Genomic DNA, 18,509 nt, shown 5'->3' on the forward strand with positions numbered 1-18,509 from the left:
TAGAAAGAAACATTCTTCTTTTCTGGCTTCAAAATATGTCAATGATTTCACGGGATTTACGTCGGTATAATGATTTTACCATGTAATCGCATTATGCATAAGGAACTCTAGAGGCCTTTATGCACGTATTAGCCTTAACTGTTTCTTTTTTGATATGCAGTGTCATATAAAGAGTCCAGAAGTCGTGAAAATAAAACTAGTTCTTAAAAACATCACAAGCTAATCTTCAAACAAAAGTGCATGATCATAATAATAAAGGACTATTCTTTCAGATGAAGTTGGCAATTGTATTCTGCGCCGTCCTTGGACTCTCTCTGGGAGCTGTATTGCCGAAAGGTAAGTTGGAATTATAATTGAACATGCCAATTCATAAATCTGGGATTACTGCGAAAATAAATTACGCAACTTATTCCACCACGCAGGCGATCAGCGACCCGCGGTTTTCAGTCATGAAACCCGAAACCTCAACGACCTCCTCAATGAATTGCTCAGCATGATCCCCATGGACAAGATCGTCGAAATCCTCGTCCAGCACCTTGAGAGCGATCCAGAAGTCCAGGAGGCTGCCGCCTACTTGAAGTCCGATGACTTCAAGAAGATGGTAACCACCGTGGAAGGCATGGGTGAATTCAAGGACGTAAGTTTTTTAAGTTACATTCATGATTGACATAGATTCCAAATGGAAAAATGTCCCTGGTAAGGAACGAAATATCTTTGGCTTTCTTGGTCGTAACCTCAGATGGCTAACCTAGACGCACCATTTCCTAGTACGCGAGAAAACTCAACGTCAAAAGACTCGCAATTCTGTTCTCATTCCTCAACCCCGCCATGGCTAAATAACTCACGTCTAGAAACGAAAAAAGAAAACTTCGGTCTGATCGTGCCAATTAACGACAAAATACAAAAATACCAATAAAATAGTTTATTTTTATACTGCTGCGGATAATTATTGAAACACTAAATACATATTCACGCATCCGCGGGCGTGGCGTAAAATAAAATGAAAAAAATAAGTCACGATATTATATAAGTAAGTAAATAGCAACACGAAATATTTACCAAAATGCGGGTCGCAGGAATTAATTTCAGTAAATATATAGAAACTGATAGATTTCCTCGTGGATATCGTAAAAATGCTGGAATAGTTAAAATTGTAACTGGAAATTTCGTTTAGTTAAATAATCATGGCGTACTTTTTCCGTCATTTCTTAGTTCCTTGACTACCTGCACGACTCCGGGATCGACAGCTACCACATCGTGAATGTGGTCAACGATCTCCTGGGTCTACCACACATCAACCCAGTCGTGAGCGACAGGAAATACCACCACGCCAACCCAAGGAGCATCATGAGCATGATCATGGAAATGCTGGCCGTCATCCCCATCGACGAAATCAAGGCTTTCTACCACGACAAGGTCGAGAATGACCCTGACTTCCAGGCTCTCCTCGCCCGACTCAGGTCCCCAGAATTCAAGAAGATCGTCGATGCCGTCAAGGCCATGCCTCAGTACACCGACCTCCTCAACCGACTCAAGGAACACGGAATTCCTGTTGACGAGATCGTCAAGGCAATTGATGACTTCTTCGGATGGGGAAGGATGGTCGGCTTCAGATCTACCAGGAATCTCCATGACCTCCTCGACGAACTCCTCAGCATGATCCCCATGGACAAAATCGTTGATATCCTCGTCCAGCACCTGGAGAACGATCCTGAAGTCCAGGAAGCCGCCGCCTACCTGAAGTCCGATGACTTCAAGAAGATGGTGTCCGCCGTTGAGAGTATGCCCGAGTTCAAGGATGTAAGTCTTTAATAATGTAGTACACTAGTACGCAGTCCATTTTTCGTAACCATTATACAATCGCTCTAAATAATTTTAGCAGATTACACTTGGTGCTTTTCTGTCGCACAATATGGATGAATTATTCACGGGATGCCCACCAGTGTTCTGGTCAGTCAGAGCCGACCGTTCAATGGCTAATTGCCCATCGTCCAAGTCAATTGAGACTCAATGCCTTGAGGACGATGGTACATTTAGCCATTGAATCGACGGCTCTAACTGAACCACTCATCTGTTGGGAATGCCCTGAAGCATTATTTTTCTGGGGCGACAATTCTATTTCCCATACTGATAATCCTCGAAAGTCAGTGGAAATTAACACATAGGATAGTTACGCTCATGGTTTTCATGATGCCTTTTATTGACTCCACTTATTGGCTTTGTGATATGTGAATTGCTGTATTGGGAAATGCTTCTATTAAATCCCCCTAGCAGATGAGATAGTAATGGATTTAATGCGTAGCAAATATAAAAAATTATGAATGCAGTACTCCAAAAACTTATTAAAATTTTAATAAATGGAGTGAATATTTAGGGGCTAAGTTTATTTAATAGAATTTCATGCTTCATTCGTATTGTGAACAAAATAAACGTCGCCTTTTAACGTCAAGATATGCTTACAATAGAAAACTACATTGACTTTTCTACAACTGAAATATTTACTATAATACACATGGAATCTTTATAATCAGGCAATACACTTTAAAGATAGGTTGAAATATTTCTCAGGACCATTAAAAACCATTCTTAAATTATGAAATACGATTAGTTGATTAACCCCTTTATTCCAACCTTACACTCAACAATTGAATACACCGCCTAACTTTATCAATGGTACTGCCTAAGATTTTCTTTGTCCTCATAACATTTGTCATACCAGAAATGCGTTGATCACCTTTCGGAAACCATACACTTGAAATTGAATGGAATGAAGGCATGGGATAAAATATCGCTGATGTACCGGTTTGAAGATAGCATCTCATATGTTTCCGCAACTAAGCCATTGACTATTTTAAAGATTATTCACTCGGTGTGGGATACGTCATTAGTTTGAATTTAAAAGTATTAGTAATTTGAAAAAATGAAGCCGATTACACTTTGATATGGGTATCAAAAAATAAATCACCTACGTCCGCATTCTAAAAAAATATATCTAGGCGTCCTGCTGCCATGACACTTCTATTGGCCTATAAAGAACGACTGATCATATATTGTTTTCGCCCCACAGTCCAGCTGAAAGAATATTTGATCTATTATCTACAACAGGGCGGAATCTCATGGATTATGGGTGAAGGTATTTACAGTGAAGTTATACCAATATAGTTTCTTCTTATATAATTAAATTTCAATACCTTTCATGCACAAAAATGTGTACATTTCTTCTCAATCATTACTATCGCGGCAACTATATTTTTCCACATTAAACTTTGCTGATAAAAGGGGCGTATTTTAAATCTTTCCTAAAATGAGATGATATTTTATATGCCTTTTATGTTACTTAGTAGCAAAATTGGGTTATAGTAAGTTCAAAAGAACCAACACCATTTATTTCTAAGCTTCGTTGTTAAGCTGAATAATTGTCTTTCTGCCTCCTCAGTTCATCAAGTACCTTCACGACTCCGGATTGGATAGCTACAAATTCATCAATATTATCGACGATGTTTTGGGTCTTCCCCACATCAACCCAGTTGTGAGCGACAGGAAATACCACCACGCCAACCCAAGGAGCATCATGAGCATGATCCAGGAAATGCTGGCAGTCATCCCCATCGACGAAATCAAGGCTTTCTACCACGACAAGGTCGAGAACGACCCTGACTTCCAGGCCCTCCTCGCCCGACTCCGATCCCCAGAATTCAAGAAGATCGTCGATGCCGTTAAGGCCATGCCACAGTACACCGACCTCATCAACCGACTCAAGGAACACGGAATCCCTGTTGACGAGATCGTCAAGGCAATCGATGACTTCTTCGGCTGGGGAAGGATGGTCGGCTTCAGGGCCACCAGGAACCTCAACGACCTCCTCAACGAGCTCCTCAGCATGATCCCCATGGACAAGATCGTCGATATCCTCGTCCAACACCTCGAGAGCGACCCAGAAGTCCAGGAAGCCGCCGCCTACCTGAAGTCCGATGACTTCAAGAAGATGGTGTCCGCCGTTGAGAGTATGCCCGAGTTCAAGGATGTAAGTCTTTTTTTATCTAGCACATTAGTTCACAGTGCGTTGGTCGAAACCATTCCGCTATCGCTCTACTTCATTTTAATATGATAAGACTTGGTCCTTTCCTGGCGCACGATGTGGATGCATTCTTTATGGGATACCAACCAGGTGAACTGTTCAGTCAGAGCCCACGTTGCAATGGGTAATTGCCCATCGTGCAAGTCCATTGAACCTCAACGCCCTAATGACCATGGTAGGGTTAGCCATTGAAACCTATCTCAGCTCCGACTGAACAGTTCCTCTATTGGTAATTCCCTGAAGATTAAATTACTTTAATATATTCTATTTCTGGTGCGACCATTCTATTCTCCAAAATTTTAATTCTCGAAAGTCAGATGAAATTAACCACTCGATAGTTACGCTCATGCCTTTCATGATGCAGTTTATTAACTTCATTTATTGGCCTGGCTGTATGTAATTTTAGGAATTGGGAAGGTGCTCCTTATGAATCCCCCTAATTGATGAAATATTAATTGATATGATGTGTATAAAATAGACAAAATTATTAATGCAGTAACCCAAAAATTATTAAATTTATATGAAAGAGAGTGATGATGTAGGGCTTGGTATTTTACATAGAATTTTATGCTACATTCGTATTGTGAAACAATTAACAGTCGCATTTAAACGTCAAAAAATCCTTAAAAATGAAAACGACATTGATTTTCCTACAACTGAAATAATTACACACGGTGAGTATCGTTAAAATCAGGCAATAGTTTCCAAAGGTACGTTAAAATATTTCTCTGGGCCATTTAAAAACCATTCTTAAATTATGAAATGCGACTGGTTGATTAACCCCTTTATTCTAATCTTACACTCGACATCTGAATGGATGACCCAGCATTACTAATGGTGTTGCCCAAGAAAATTTCTTGCTCCTCATGAAAATTTGGCATACCAATAATGAATCGGTCACCTGTCGGAAACAATGCACTTGAAATTAAAAGTTTGGAATAAAATATCCCTTATGTACCGGTTTGAAGCAAGCATTGCATATGTTTTCGCAAGAATTCCATTGACTATTATTAAACATTTTTATTAAATTCGGGTTCATAATTAGCTTACATTTAATAGAATTAGTAATTTGAACAAGAGGGAACCGATTGCTCTTTGATATGGGCATGAAAACGATATGCCCGTCTTCTAAAAAATATATTTATCTAGGCACCCTTCTGCCATAACTCTACTGTTGCCCTAAAAAGAACGACCGTTCCAACATTATGTTCACCATACAGTCCAGCGGAAAGAATATTTGATCTACCATCTACAACAGTGAGAAATCTACAGAATTATGTACAACATACCAACTTTTTGACAATGGCAAAATTATCCAAAATCTCTGCCCGCAGTATGCTTATTACTGATGATATATTATAAATATCATTTTAATAGATTCATCGATAACGACAATAATTGAAAATTCTAGGTCCCGCCGGAAATATCATTGGTTCCGTCCACACGGTTCACATAAATATTTAAATATTATTTTAACAGGGTCTACGCCGGCGGCATCTAAGTCTCGCAGCGTAAACATTTACTACCCGCGATCTAACAACATTAACCAAATAATATATTGGTAAATGAATTTGGAAAACTATTCAAAGAGAAATAATTAGGTTCAATTATTACCTTTAACCAAGGCCATCATTAGCATTAGCAACCACAAAATAACATTCTTTGAGCAATTTTTAAAACCTAATTGCACATAAGTTTGAATAAGAAGCGGAAGATCCCCCCTTAGTCTAAAGCTGTTTCGAAAACAATTATTCAAATTTAACCCTTTCTAAACTATAGTTGATTCTGTGAGAAATTATATTTCAACACTTTTCAAACAAAAAAATGTGTAAATTTTATCCTCAATGATAACTTATGGTGGCAGCTACATTTGTCCACACTATACTTTGCAGAAAAAAGAACACGTATTTTAAATATTTCCCGAATAGAGATGACAATGAATACGTTTTTATTCTCCTTATCAGCAATATTGGGTTATTATGGGTTAAGAGGAACCATGGTCATTCATTTCTAAGCTTTGTTGTAATAATAAACTGAAGAATTGTTATTCTGCCTCCTCAGTTCATCAAGTACCTTCACGACTCCGGTATCGATAGCTACCACATCATCAACGTCGTCAATGACCTCCTCGGCCTCCCACACATCAACCCAGTCGTGAGCGACAGGAAATACCACCACGCCAACCCAAGGAGCATCATGAGCATGATCATGGAAATGCTGGCAGTCATCCCCATCGACGAAATCAAGGCTTTCTACCACGACAAGGTCGAGAACGACCCAGACTTCCAGGCCCTCCTCGCCCGACTCAGATCACCAGAATTCAAGAAGATCGTCGATGCCGTCAAAGCCATGCCTCAGTACACCGACCTCATCAACCGACTCAAGGAACACGGAATTCCTGTTGACGAGATTGTCAAGACAATCGACGACTTCTTTGGCTGGGGAAGGATGGTCGGCTTCAGATCCACCAGGAACCTCAACGACCTCCTCAACGAGCTCCTCAGCATGATCCCCATGGACAAAATCGTAGAAATCCTCGTCCAGCACCTCGAGAGCGACCCAGAGGTCCAGGAAGCCGCCGCCTACCTGAAGTCCGATGACTTCAAGAAGATGGTGACCACCGTTGAGAGCATGCCCGAATTCATGGATGTAAGTTCTTTTAAAGATAAATTTACCAAATTACCAGCTAAAAGTCATCGGTGAATATTTTCGAAGCAACGCGCAGCATAGCAGGGCATTTTTATTACCTAATGATAAATGAACCCCCTACATTAGGACACGTACCAGAAACGTTACTTAGCCTCCACAACCTATCCAACCATGTTGAAATATAAACCCAACCAAAGGTAAAAACATTTCAAAATGTCAGTAATACGTCCAGGTTAACTGAAAATTAAACATTCATTTCATATTTATATCTATAGAATTCAGGATTTATTCCTTTCTCAAATAACAAATAGCGTATTTATGAGTGAATCTGCCAATTAATATAATAATGTACGGTTACATGTACCAAAACGTATTGGCTAGGTTAGTATTTAAAATATCATTTTCTCATGCAAAAATACTGTTTTTATTGCCAACAAAAAAAAGCACTGAAATCTCATACCGCCGAATAAGTTCTTTTTTCTCCTATTCTGTCCATCTCTTAATCTATTTGTCTCGTCAAGTCCATCAGTTGATTATGTTGGCTACCAATACTGCTGCCTAACTGCCTAAAATTTTCAGAAACATATTTTTCCAACTGATTTTCCCAGCTATGGAATATTATTCATTCGTCTTCGACAATGCGGATTAGTTTTTTAAAAAATTGAAGACAGATCATCAATGAGAAAGGCAAGTTATTTTTATTATATAAGGCATGTTTCTCAGTAAAGGAAAAAAACTATCAATTTTTATTCATAATTTCGCAATTCATCAAGATTAGTTACAAATACCAAACAAAAAGTCTGTAATATATTACTTTTGAGTGCTTTAAAATTGCGTCATAGGCTATATCTGAAATTCATGATAAGATTAAGGCAATCTCTTATTCTCGCTAGCTTATATTCGTCAACAATAACTGGCTCAAATCGACTATACCGATTTTTTCAATTTCAATACATTTTTATTTGCAATACACTCCATGTATTACAGACCATAAGCAGAATTCAAAGCATAATTACCAACACAACGTTAAGGTTAATAAATTGGATAGCACCCAAAACTGCTAATGGTATTTTTACGGAAGGTTGTCGTCACCAGACACACAACTTATACTAATCAAGTATTCAGAGCCAATTGTAACATTAACATTGGTAACGAAAAAAGAAAACAAAGAAATTATCTTAGGAGAGGCACTATAAAGGACTTCAGGAAGGTAAAATAAAAAATTATATGGATGAAACGAGTGTCTCATCAATCCTGGATTTCACTTCAAAGGTGCAAAATGAAAAAAAAAGTATTACGGGTGGTTTTAAAAATTTTCCACCAATAAATCCCCTTATTAATTCACATTACCTAATTTAAAGTGTTTTCAAGGTGAAAATTTTTCGACTGAGCTTAAATTTTGCTATTCGTTGAAATGAACTAGGGTCATTATTTTTCATCGTTTCCTCAATGCAGTGATCTTCGGGAAAAACCAAGGCTAATACTTTTTGTTTCGAATCCACAGTTCATCAAGTACCTGTACGACTCCGGAATCGACAGCTACCACATCGTCAACGTCGTCAATGACCTCCTCGGCCTCCCACACATCAACCCAGTCGTGAGCGACAGGAAATACCACCACGCCAACCCAAGGAGCATCATGAGCATGATCATGGAAATGCTGGCCGTCATCCCCATCGACGAAATCAAGGCTTTCTACCACGACAAGGTCGAGAATGACCCTGACTTCCAGGCTCTCCTCGCCCGACTCCGATCCCCAGAATTCAAGAAGATCGTCGATGCCGTCAAGGCCATGCCACAGTACACCGACCTCCTCAACCGACTCAAGGAACACGGAATCCCTGTTGACGAGATCGTCAAGGCAATCGACGACTTCTTCGGCTGGGGAAGGATGATCGGCTTCAGGTCCACCAGGAACCTCAACGACCTCCTCAACGAGCTCCTCAGCATGATCCCCATGGACAAGATCGTGGAAATCCTCGTCCAACACCTCGAGAGCGACCCAGAAGTCCAGGAAGCCGCCGCCTACCTGAAGTCCGATGACTTCAAGAAGATGGTGACCACCGTTGAGAACATGCCCGAATTCATGGACGTAAGTATTTTGAGTTTCATACATGGCTGACATTTATTCCAAATCGAAAACTGTCCTGGTAAGGAACGACGGGTATTTGGCTTTCTTGGTTGTAAACACAGATGGCGAACCATAACGCACTATTTCCATGTACACTAGAAAACGCAATGACAGTTAGAAAATTTAGATATCTTAGAGGCGTGAAAATCCAAGTGTCTGCATCCGCATCTGGTACATATTTATTTTTCCCAGGTAGAATCAGTTTGGCACTCACCCCTTCTCATTCCCTTTTATCTGAAGTGTTCGAAATACTTTAGATGATCAAGTATATTGTTAAGAAATTATGACATTTGTTCGACAACGGGTGGCTAAGCGTTCAGCCTTCCACATGCCCCACTCTCAGTTTCAGATCTAAAATTCGTGTAACTTGCCTTTTCTTCAGTAAACAATTGCTTATATCATTCACCCACAGAATTTTGTTCCGCTTTGGATATGTGTTTTTCTCCCAACGAACCCCGAGATTGACTATTTCACTCAATCTTGATTTTAAAAATTCAATAATATAGTTAAACTATTGCCCCTGCGATTCATAAGTATTCGGACCTCACTCAAAGACAGCTACAAAATTATAGCACCACTAGTAATATATTTGGTCACATTCACAAGGATAAAATTCCAATATTGAAAGCATTATAATTGGATAAAATCTTTTATAGATTCCGATTAAAAAGCTTCGTTTCGGAGCAAGGCCTACTCACAAATGTTATGAAATTCTGAGAAACAGATGAAAGGCCCAGGAATGTTTTATATACATTAGAGAAAAAGTGTTTCCTGCTATCAATTACTGTTTCTTGATAGCGGATAATCTGTACCTCATGCAATCTATGCGACCTCAACAAAACTGGCGAGCTTTACCCAGCCATTTCTGTTGTAAGTATATTATTTTGTCCGTCAATTAATATATTTCGCGTCGATACTTTTATGTGTCCATCGTGGTTACATCCGGCAAAATTACAGTTATTTTGAACAATTAGAGAAACCAAGACTGGCATCAATTCCATGGAATTCCGTACCCAAACCATCTCCAAAACGCGAGATATTTAGACAAAATTAAATTCCCCCAAACACTTCGTCATTTCACTCAAGGATGGATTGGGCAGGTTATGGAAGAGCACACACCGCATAAAAAGTATTTGTATGAATTATACCATTTGGTTAAGGGGCCGTTACGATTCCTAGGAATACTCGCGCTACCATAAAATTACATTGTACGCATCAGAAGGATCCACCCAATATTGCAACCGGGATATTTCTATCCACAGCCAAGCGGTCCACCTACTATGTTGCATTTTCCCCCATTCTCAGGTATCTGATACAAAGCCGTAGAGAGCTGGGAATTTTTAGGCTCTGGTCTAAACTCTCACTAAACGATTAGTTTTGTAACAACTCTCATAAGTATAATACCTCCCGATATATGCCCCAAAAATACTTTTCTCCCAGATGAACCTCCCCCGGGCCGAAATTTTTTATAACCATGTTCTTGATGTCATAAAATACATGGGGGGACATTTTATGACACCTTTGATTGCGAAATGGATACTTAAGGATAAGGCTTTCACATGTTGATTCAAATCCACAGTTCATCAAGTACCTCTACGACTCCGGAATCGACAGCTACCACATCGTCAACGTCGTCAATGACCTCCTCGGCCTCCCACACATCAACCCAGTCGTGAGCGACAGGAAATACCACCACGCCAACCCAAGGAGCATCATGAGCATGATCATGGAAATGCTGGCCGTCATCCCCATCGACGAAATCAAGGCTTTCTACCACGACAAAGTCGAGAACGACCCTGACTTCCAGGCCCTCCTCGCCCGACTCCGATCCCCAGAATTCAAGAAGATCGTCGATGCCGTGAAAGCCATGCCACAGTACACCGACCTCCTCAACCGACTCAAGGAACACGGAATCCCTGTTGACGAGATCGTCAAGACAATCGACGACTTCTTTGGCTGGGGAAGGATGGTCGGCTTCAGATCCACCAGGAACCTCAACGACCTCCTCAACGAGCTCCTCAGCATGATCCCCATGGACAAAATCGTAGAAATCCTCGTCCAGCACCTCGAGAGCGACCCAGAGGTCCAGGAAGCCGCCGCCTACCTGAAGTCCGATGACTTCAAGAAGATGGTGACCACCGTTGAGAGCATGCCCGAATTCATGGATGTAAGTTCTTTTAAAGATAAATTTACCAAATTACCAGCTAAAAGTCATCGGTGAATATTTTCGAAGCAACGCGCAGCATAGCAGGGCATTTTTATTACCTAATGATAAATGAACCCCCTACATTAGGACACGTACCAGAAACGTTACTTAGCCTCCACAACCTATCCAACCATGTTGAAATATAAACCCAACCAAAGGTAAAAACATTTCAAAATGTCAGTAATACGTCCAGGTTAACTGAAAATTAAACATTCATTTCATATTTATATCTATAGAATTCAGGATTTATTCCTTTCTCAAATAACAAATAGCGTATTTATGAGTGAATCTGCCAATTAATATAATAATGTACGGTTACATGTACCAAAACGTATTGGCTAGGTTAGTATTTAAAATATCATTTTCTCATGCAAAAATACTGTTTTTATTGCCAACAAAAAAAAGCACTGAAATCTCATACCGCCGAATAAGTTCTTTTTTCTCCTATTCTGTCCATCTCTTAATCTATTTGTCTCGTCAAGTCCATCAGTTGATTATGTTGGCTACCAATACTGCTGCCTAACTGCCTAAAATTTTCAGAAACATATTTTTCCAACTGATTTTCCCAGCTATGGAATATTATTCATTCGTCTTCGACAATGCGGATTAGTTTTTTAAAAAATTGAAGACAGATCATCAATGAGAAAGGCAAGTTATTTTTATTATATAAGGCATGTTTCTCAGTAAAGGAAAAAAACTATCAATTTTTATTCATAATTTCGCAATTCATCAAGATTAGTTACAAATACCAAACAAAAAGTCTGTAATATATTACTTTTGAGTGCTTTAAAATTGCGTCATAGGCTATATCTGAAATTCATGATAAGATTAAGGCAATCTCTTATTCTCGCTAGCTTATATTCGTCAACAATAACTGGCTCAAATCGACTATACCGATTTTTTCAATTTCAATACATTTTTATTTGCAATACACTCCATGTATTACAGACCATAAGCAGAATTCAAAGCATAATTACCAACACAACGTTAAGGTTAATAAATTGGATAGCACCCAAAACTGCTAATGGTATTTTTACGGAAGGTTGTCGTCACCAGACACACAACTTATACTAATCAAGTATTCAGAGCCAATTGTAACATTAACATTGGTAACGAAAAAAGAAAACAAAGAAATTATCTTAGGAGAGGCACTATAAAGGACTTCAGGAAGGTAAAATAAAAAATTATATGGATGAAACGAGTGTCTCATCAATCCTGGATTTCACTTCAAAGGTGCAAAATGAAAAAAAAAGTATTACGGGTGGTTTTAAAAATTTTCCACCAATAAATCCCCTTATTAATTCACATTACCTAATTTAAAGTGTTTTCAAGGTGAAAATTTTTCGACTGAGCTTAAATTTTGCTATTCGTTGAAATGAACTAGGGTCATTATTTTTCATCGTTTCCTCAATGCAGTGATCTTCGGGAAAAACCAAGGCTAATACTTTTTGTTTCGAATCCACAGTTCATCAAGTACCTGTACGACTCCGGAATCGACAGCTACCACATCGTCAACGTCGTCAATGACCTCCTCGGCCTCCCACACATCAACCCAGTCGTGAGCGACAGGAAATACCACCACGCCAACCCAAGGAGCATCATGAGCATGATCATGGAAATGCTGGCCGTCATCCCCATCGACGAAATCAAGGCTTTCTACCACGACAAGGTCGAGAATGACCCTGACTTCCAGGCTCTCCTCGCCCGACTCCGATCCCCAGAATTCAAGAAGATCGTCGATGCCGTCAAGGCCATGCCACAGTACACCGACCTCCTCAACCGACTCAAGGAACACGGAATCCCTGTTGACGAGATCGTCAAGGCAATCGACGACTTCTTCGGCTGGGGAAGGATGATCGGCTTCAGGTCCACCAGGAACCTCAACGACCTCCTCAACGAGCTCCTCAGCATGATCCCCATGGACAAGATCGTGGAAATCCTCGTCCAACACCTCGAGAGCGACCCAGAAGTCCAGGAAGCCGCCGCCTACCTGAAGTCCGATGACTTCAAGAAGATGGTGACCACCGTTGAGAACATGCCCGAATTCATGGACGTAAGTATTTTGAGTTTCATACATGGCTGACATTTATTCCAAATCGAAAACTGTCCTGGTAAGGAACGACGGGTATTTGGCTTTCTTGGTTGTAAACACAGATGGCGAACCATAACGCACTATTTCCATGTACACTAGAAAACGCAATGACAGTTAGAAAATTTAGATATCTTAGAGGCGTGAAAATCCAAGTGTCTGCATCCGCATCTGGTACATATTTATTTTTCCCAGGTAGAATCAGTTTGGCACTCACCCCTTCTCATTCCCTTTTATCTGAAGTGTTCGAAATACTTTAGATGATCAAGTATATTGTTAAGAAATTATGACATTTGTTCGACAACGGGTGGCTAAGCGTTCAGCCTTCCACATGCCCCACTCTCAGTTTCAGATCTAAAATTCGTGTAACTTGCCTTTTCTTCAGTAAACAATTGCTTATATCATTCACCCACAGAATTTTGTTCCGCTTTGGATATGTGTTTTTCTCCCAACGAACCCCGAGATTGACTATTTCACTCAATCTTGATTTTAAAAATTCAATAATATAGTTAAACTATTGCCCCTGCGATTCATAAGTATTCGGACCTCACTCAAAGACAGCTACAAAATTATAGCACCACTAGTAATATATTTGGTCACATTCACAAGGATAAAATTCCAATATTGAAAGCATTATAATTGGATAAAATCTTTTATAGATTCCGATTAAAAAGCTTCGTTTCGGAGCAAGGCCTACTCACAAATGTTATGAAATTCTGAGAAACAGATGAAAGGCCCAGGAATGTTTTATATACATTAGAGAAAAAGTGTTTCCTGCTATCAATTACTGTTTCTTGATAGCGGATAATCTGTACCTCATGCAATCTATGCGACCTCAACAAAACTGGCGAGCTTTACCCAGCCATTTCTGTTGTAAGTATATTATTTTGTCCGTCAATTAATATATTTCGCGTCGATACTTTTATGTGTCCATCGTGGTTACATCCGGCAAAATTACAGTTATTTTGAACAATTAGAGAAACCAAGACTGGCATCAATTCCATGGAATTCCGTACCCAAACCATCTCCAAAACGCGAGATATTTAGACAAAATTAAATTCCCCCAAACACTTCGTCATTTCACTCAAGGATGGATTGGGCAGGTTATGGAAGAGCACACACCGCATAAAAAGTATTTGTATGAATTATACCATTTGGTTAAGGGGCCGTTACGATTCCTAGGAATACTCGCGCTACCATAAAATTACATTGTACGCATCAGAAGGATCCACCCAATATTGCAACCGGGATATTTCTATCCACAGCCAAGCGGTCCACCTACTATGTTGCATTTTCCCCCATTCTCAGGTATCTGATACAAAGCCGTAGAGAGCTGGGAATTTTTAGGCTCTGGTCTAAACTCTCACTAAACGATTAGTTTTGTAACAACTCTCATAAGTATAATACCTCCCGATATATGCCCCAAAAATACTTTTCTCCCAGATGAACCTCCCCCGGGCCGAAATTTTTTATAACCATGTTCTTGATGTCATAAAATACATGGGGGGACATTTTATGACACCTTTGATTGCGAAATGGATACTTAAGGATAAGGCTTTCACATGTTGATTCAAATCCACAGTTCATCAAGTACCTCTACGACTCCGGAATCGACAGCTACCACATCGTCAACGTCGTCAATGACCTCCTCGGCCTCCCACACATCAACCCAGTCGTGAGCGACAGGAAATACCACCACGCCAACCCAAGGAGCATCATGAGCATGATCATGGAAATGCTGGCCGTCATCCCCATCGACGAAATCAAGGCTTTCTACCACGACAAAGTCGAGAACGACCCTGACTTCCAGGCCCTCCTCGCCCGACTCCGATCCCCAGAATTCAAGAAGATCGTCGATGCCGTGAAAGCCATGCCACAGTACACCGACCTCCTCAACCGACTCAAGGAACACGGAATCCCTGTTGACGAGATCGTCAAGGCAATTGATGACTTCTTCGGCTGGGGAAGGATGATCGGCTTCAGGTCCACCAGGAACCTCAATGACCTCCTCAACGAGCTCCTCAGCATGATCCCTATGGACAAGATTGTGGAAATCCTCGTCCAACACCTCGAGAGCGACCCAGAAGTCCAGGAAGCCGCCGCCTACCTGAAGTCCGATGATTTCAAGAAGATGGTGACCACCGTTGAGAACATGCCCGAATTCATGGATGTAAGTCCTAGTCGCACATATGGTTAAATTACTTTCTGAAGATTCTGACATCACTCTATGACGAATGCAAAACTATCACTCACTCGGAATAGATTTGGCCACAAGCTCAGGGACGAAATTCAAATTTTGAAAGCGTTAAATATCATAAACTGGAAAAAACAGCTAACAATAAGTAATTCTCGCGGAAAGAGCTTCGCTCCGAAGCAATAATTACTCACAGATATTACTTCATTCTAAGTAACTTAGCAGAGGGACGAGAATATTTTTCTTGCATCGCAGCATAAGTAAAACAGATCATGAGTAATGTTATTTTATGTTCAATCTGTCCCTCATATAAATTTTGCGACTTTGAGGCAACTTGTTACATTTACGCAGTAATTTATTTTTTACGTAAGTATATTTTTAATCCCTCAATTAAGATGACTCGTGTGGACAAACAGGAATTTGCAAACGAATGTCGATAACCTTCGTTTTTCTGGACCCAAATATGTGTTAATCATTCATTTTGCTTTCCATTTTCCCACACGGTTCAAGCACGCCCATGGTAAATAAATATATATTGCAAAAATTGAATAAGATTTCATAAAGAATAATCCCAACTCCTTTTCTCTATGGCCCGAAGCAATCCTCATGATATTCAACCGTATCTGATTTAAAAATTATCCAGTTCAAATGCTACACCAAATTTATAAGCTCGCTTTAATAACAGGTAAAATTTGTCAATATCAGTAAATAACATAATAATCCACGATCATGACGTTACATTTGCAACAGTTCGAGATAGATCATACACGGGGGAAATTATTTGGCATCTTTGATCCCAAAATATCTTTCTTGTTCATAATTAACTTTTAATTGCCCACAAATCCACTTTTTATCAAGTACCTGTGTACTCCAGAATCGACAACTACCACATTGTCAACGTCGTATTCCCTTATAATATACGCCCAAAAACTACACTTTTCTTCGACATGAACCTACTTCGAGCTGTAATTTATTTTGGACTACTTCATTAAGTTAATATTCCAATTCTAAATCCATTGAATATCATATACCAAGAAAAAATATCTAACCTTAATTTCGGGGATGAATACTTAACTTTGAGTAAACCCCACCAACAGATTGTATTTAATTAGAATGAACATCTTTTCTTAGAAATAACAAATTCTTAATTGTCGTTTCACATCCACAGTTCATCAAGTACCTGTACGACTCCGGAATCGACAGCTACCACATCGTCAACGTCGTCAATGACCTCCTCGGCCTCCCACACATCAACCCAGTCGTGAGCGACAGGAAATACCACCGCGCCAACCCAAGGAGCATCATGAGCATGATCATGGAAATGCTGGCCGTCATCCCCATCGACGAAATCAAGGCTTTCTACCACGACAAAGTCGAGAACGACCCTGACTTCCAGGCCCTCCTCGCCCGACTCAGGTCCCCAGAATTCAAGAAGATCGTCGATGCCGTCAAGGCCATGCCTCAGTACACCGACCTCCTCAACCGACTCAAGGAACACGGAATCCCTGTTGACGAGATCGTCAAGGCAATCGACGACTTCTTCGGCTGGGGACGTAAGATCCGTCGTTATGGATACTGAAGCAACATAGTAGCAGGTCAAGCACACCTGGAGGCTAGGTCAAGCCGCGCTCGCCTAGGTCAAGCTATGTTCGAAGAAACTGTATAAAAAATTCCTTAAATTATTTCAATTTGATTAAATAAATAATTTTTAATCAATGACGCACTTACTTCTTTCTTGATGCCCGAAAATTTGACAAAATCTGTGGTTTGGAAATCAGCCACACGTTGGATCCTCATCAGAAATTATGTAACTCGGTGGCGGCGGGGTAAAGTCCTCGCCTGCCAAAAAAGAGGTCGCGGGTTCTAGTCCCGCCAGGATAAAGGTTATCTAGGGCATGGTTATTCGTGTACGTGTAATAGTTAAATTAGTTTAATACCCCGATATAAAATGGCTAATATGAACTGAATTCGGTGGTTTGGAAATAAAATACAATGACAACTCCTTCACCCTATCCCGTTCCAACCTCCTTTCATTCAAATACCCTCTATCTAGAAACACTATCCTCATACCTTAAAAAAGTGACTAGTCATGGTCACGAAACGTCGGGCAATAACCGATTAACTACGAGGGTAACATCCGAAAAAACGTCACCAACAGTCTTGGTGTTCGAAGTGTTTACCCCTTTCGCTGAAATGACGAGTCTAGCTCGTCATGAACTTCCAATATCAAATCGCGCAACGACAAGTGTAGCTGTTTATCAGATTTTCATAATTTTACCACTGTTTAGCGGAACAATATTAATTTTAAAGTTTAACAATGTTAAAACATCCATAATATACACATAGTAGTCATATTTCATGAAATATGATGCATAAGAAGTAATAAAATGATTTTATACGAGTAACTATAGCTGTGATCTCGACGTATTTAACTAACTAGATGCTTTACAATATGAAATAATATTCACTTTTCATTTCAATGTTCTACATCTTTTACATACTACAATATATTCTTTCTTCATCTAGCATTCCATCACAAAATAACCACAGAAAAAATAGACGATGGAGAACGATATTCAGAAAATAAATTGAATTGGATGGGGTTAAATTTGCTCTATGTGTGGAAGTTGTCTGCTAATATCAAGATCGTAGGTTTGAAAGTTTTCAAAACTGGGTTGTATTAACCTCTGCCTTAAGTTTGAAAATGTTTCGAAAATCCAGCCTGAATTTGGAGGAAAATACCTATGGAGAAGAAATCACAAAAATTTTCCACAAATTTTCAGCAACTTTAGGAATGAAAATTATGAGTTTAGGTGTTATATTTGCGAAGTTAAAAGTTAATTTAAAGAAGTTTATGCTTTTCCTAAGCGTGAGAATCGTCAATAAATTTAGTGAATGCAATACGCGCACCACACTAAATGTCTGGCTGCGTGCGATATCACTTAACATTGCTTATTGTGTAAACCAAACGCTTGGTTAAGAGACTACTTTTCCAGTTATAATTTTTTAGATGTCTCAATTGTTCTTTAGAAATAAATAATTCTCGTGATAAAGCTTAAACAATAGTTGTTTTTCCGATTATTTGATAAGGACATATGTTCCCGAAATTCCATGCTATGATCATTTTTTAAGGCTTGAAATTCTCAACGCAGTGAGTCCAAA

At 39.7% G+C, this 18,509-nt stretch overlaps 1 protein-coding gene across 4 annotated transcripts; it reads left to right on the forward strand.

The window, feature by feature from the left end:
- Positions 1–229: 229 nt before the first annotated feature.
- On the forward strand, positions 230–17,063 carry LOC124169130. Of its 4 annotated transcripts, none has more exons than XM_046547630.1 (10): positions 230–336; positions 423–637; positions 1,213–1,800; positions 3,437–4,024; positions 6,140–6,727; positions 8,232–8,819; positions 10,438–11,025; positions 12,530–13,117; positions 14,736–15,323; positions 16,516–17,063. In XM_046547630.1, exons 1-10 carry the CDS (start codon positions 273–275, stop codon positions 16,924–16,926), a joined length of 4,806 nt encoding a protein of 1,601 aa, XP_046403586.1. In that variant the 5' UTR covers positions 230–272; the 3' UTR covers positions 16,927–17,063. The 4 variants fall into 4 exon arrangements, with proteins under 4 accessions (XP_046403586.1, XP_046403588.1, XP_046403589.1 ...); XM_046547632.1 differs by having other exon boundaries at positions 3,437–3,517; positions 6,221–6,727; XM_046547633.1 differs by lacking the exon at positions 10,438–11,025.
- The last annotated feature ends 1,446 nt before the right edge of the window (positions 17,064–18,509 follow it).

This window comes from Ischnura elegans, chromosome 12 (genome assembly GCF_921293095.1).
Source record: "Ischnura elegans chromosome 12, ioIscEleg1.1, whole genome shotgun sequence".
Classification (NCBI taxonomy): domain Eukaryota; kingdom Metazoa; phylum Arthropoda; class Insecta; order Odonata; family Coenagrionidae; genus Ischnura; species Ischnura elegans.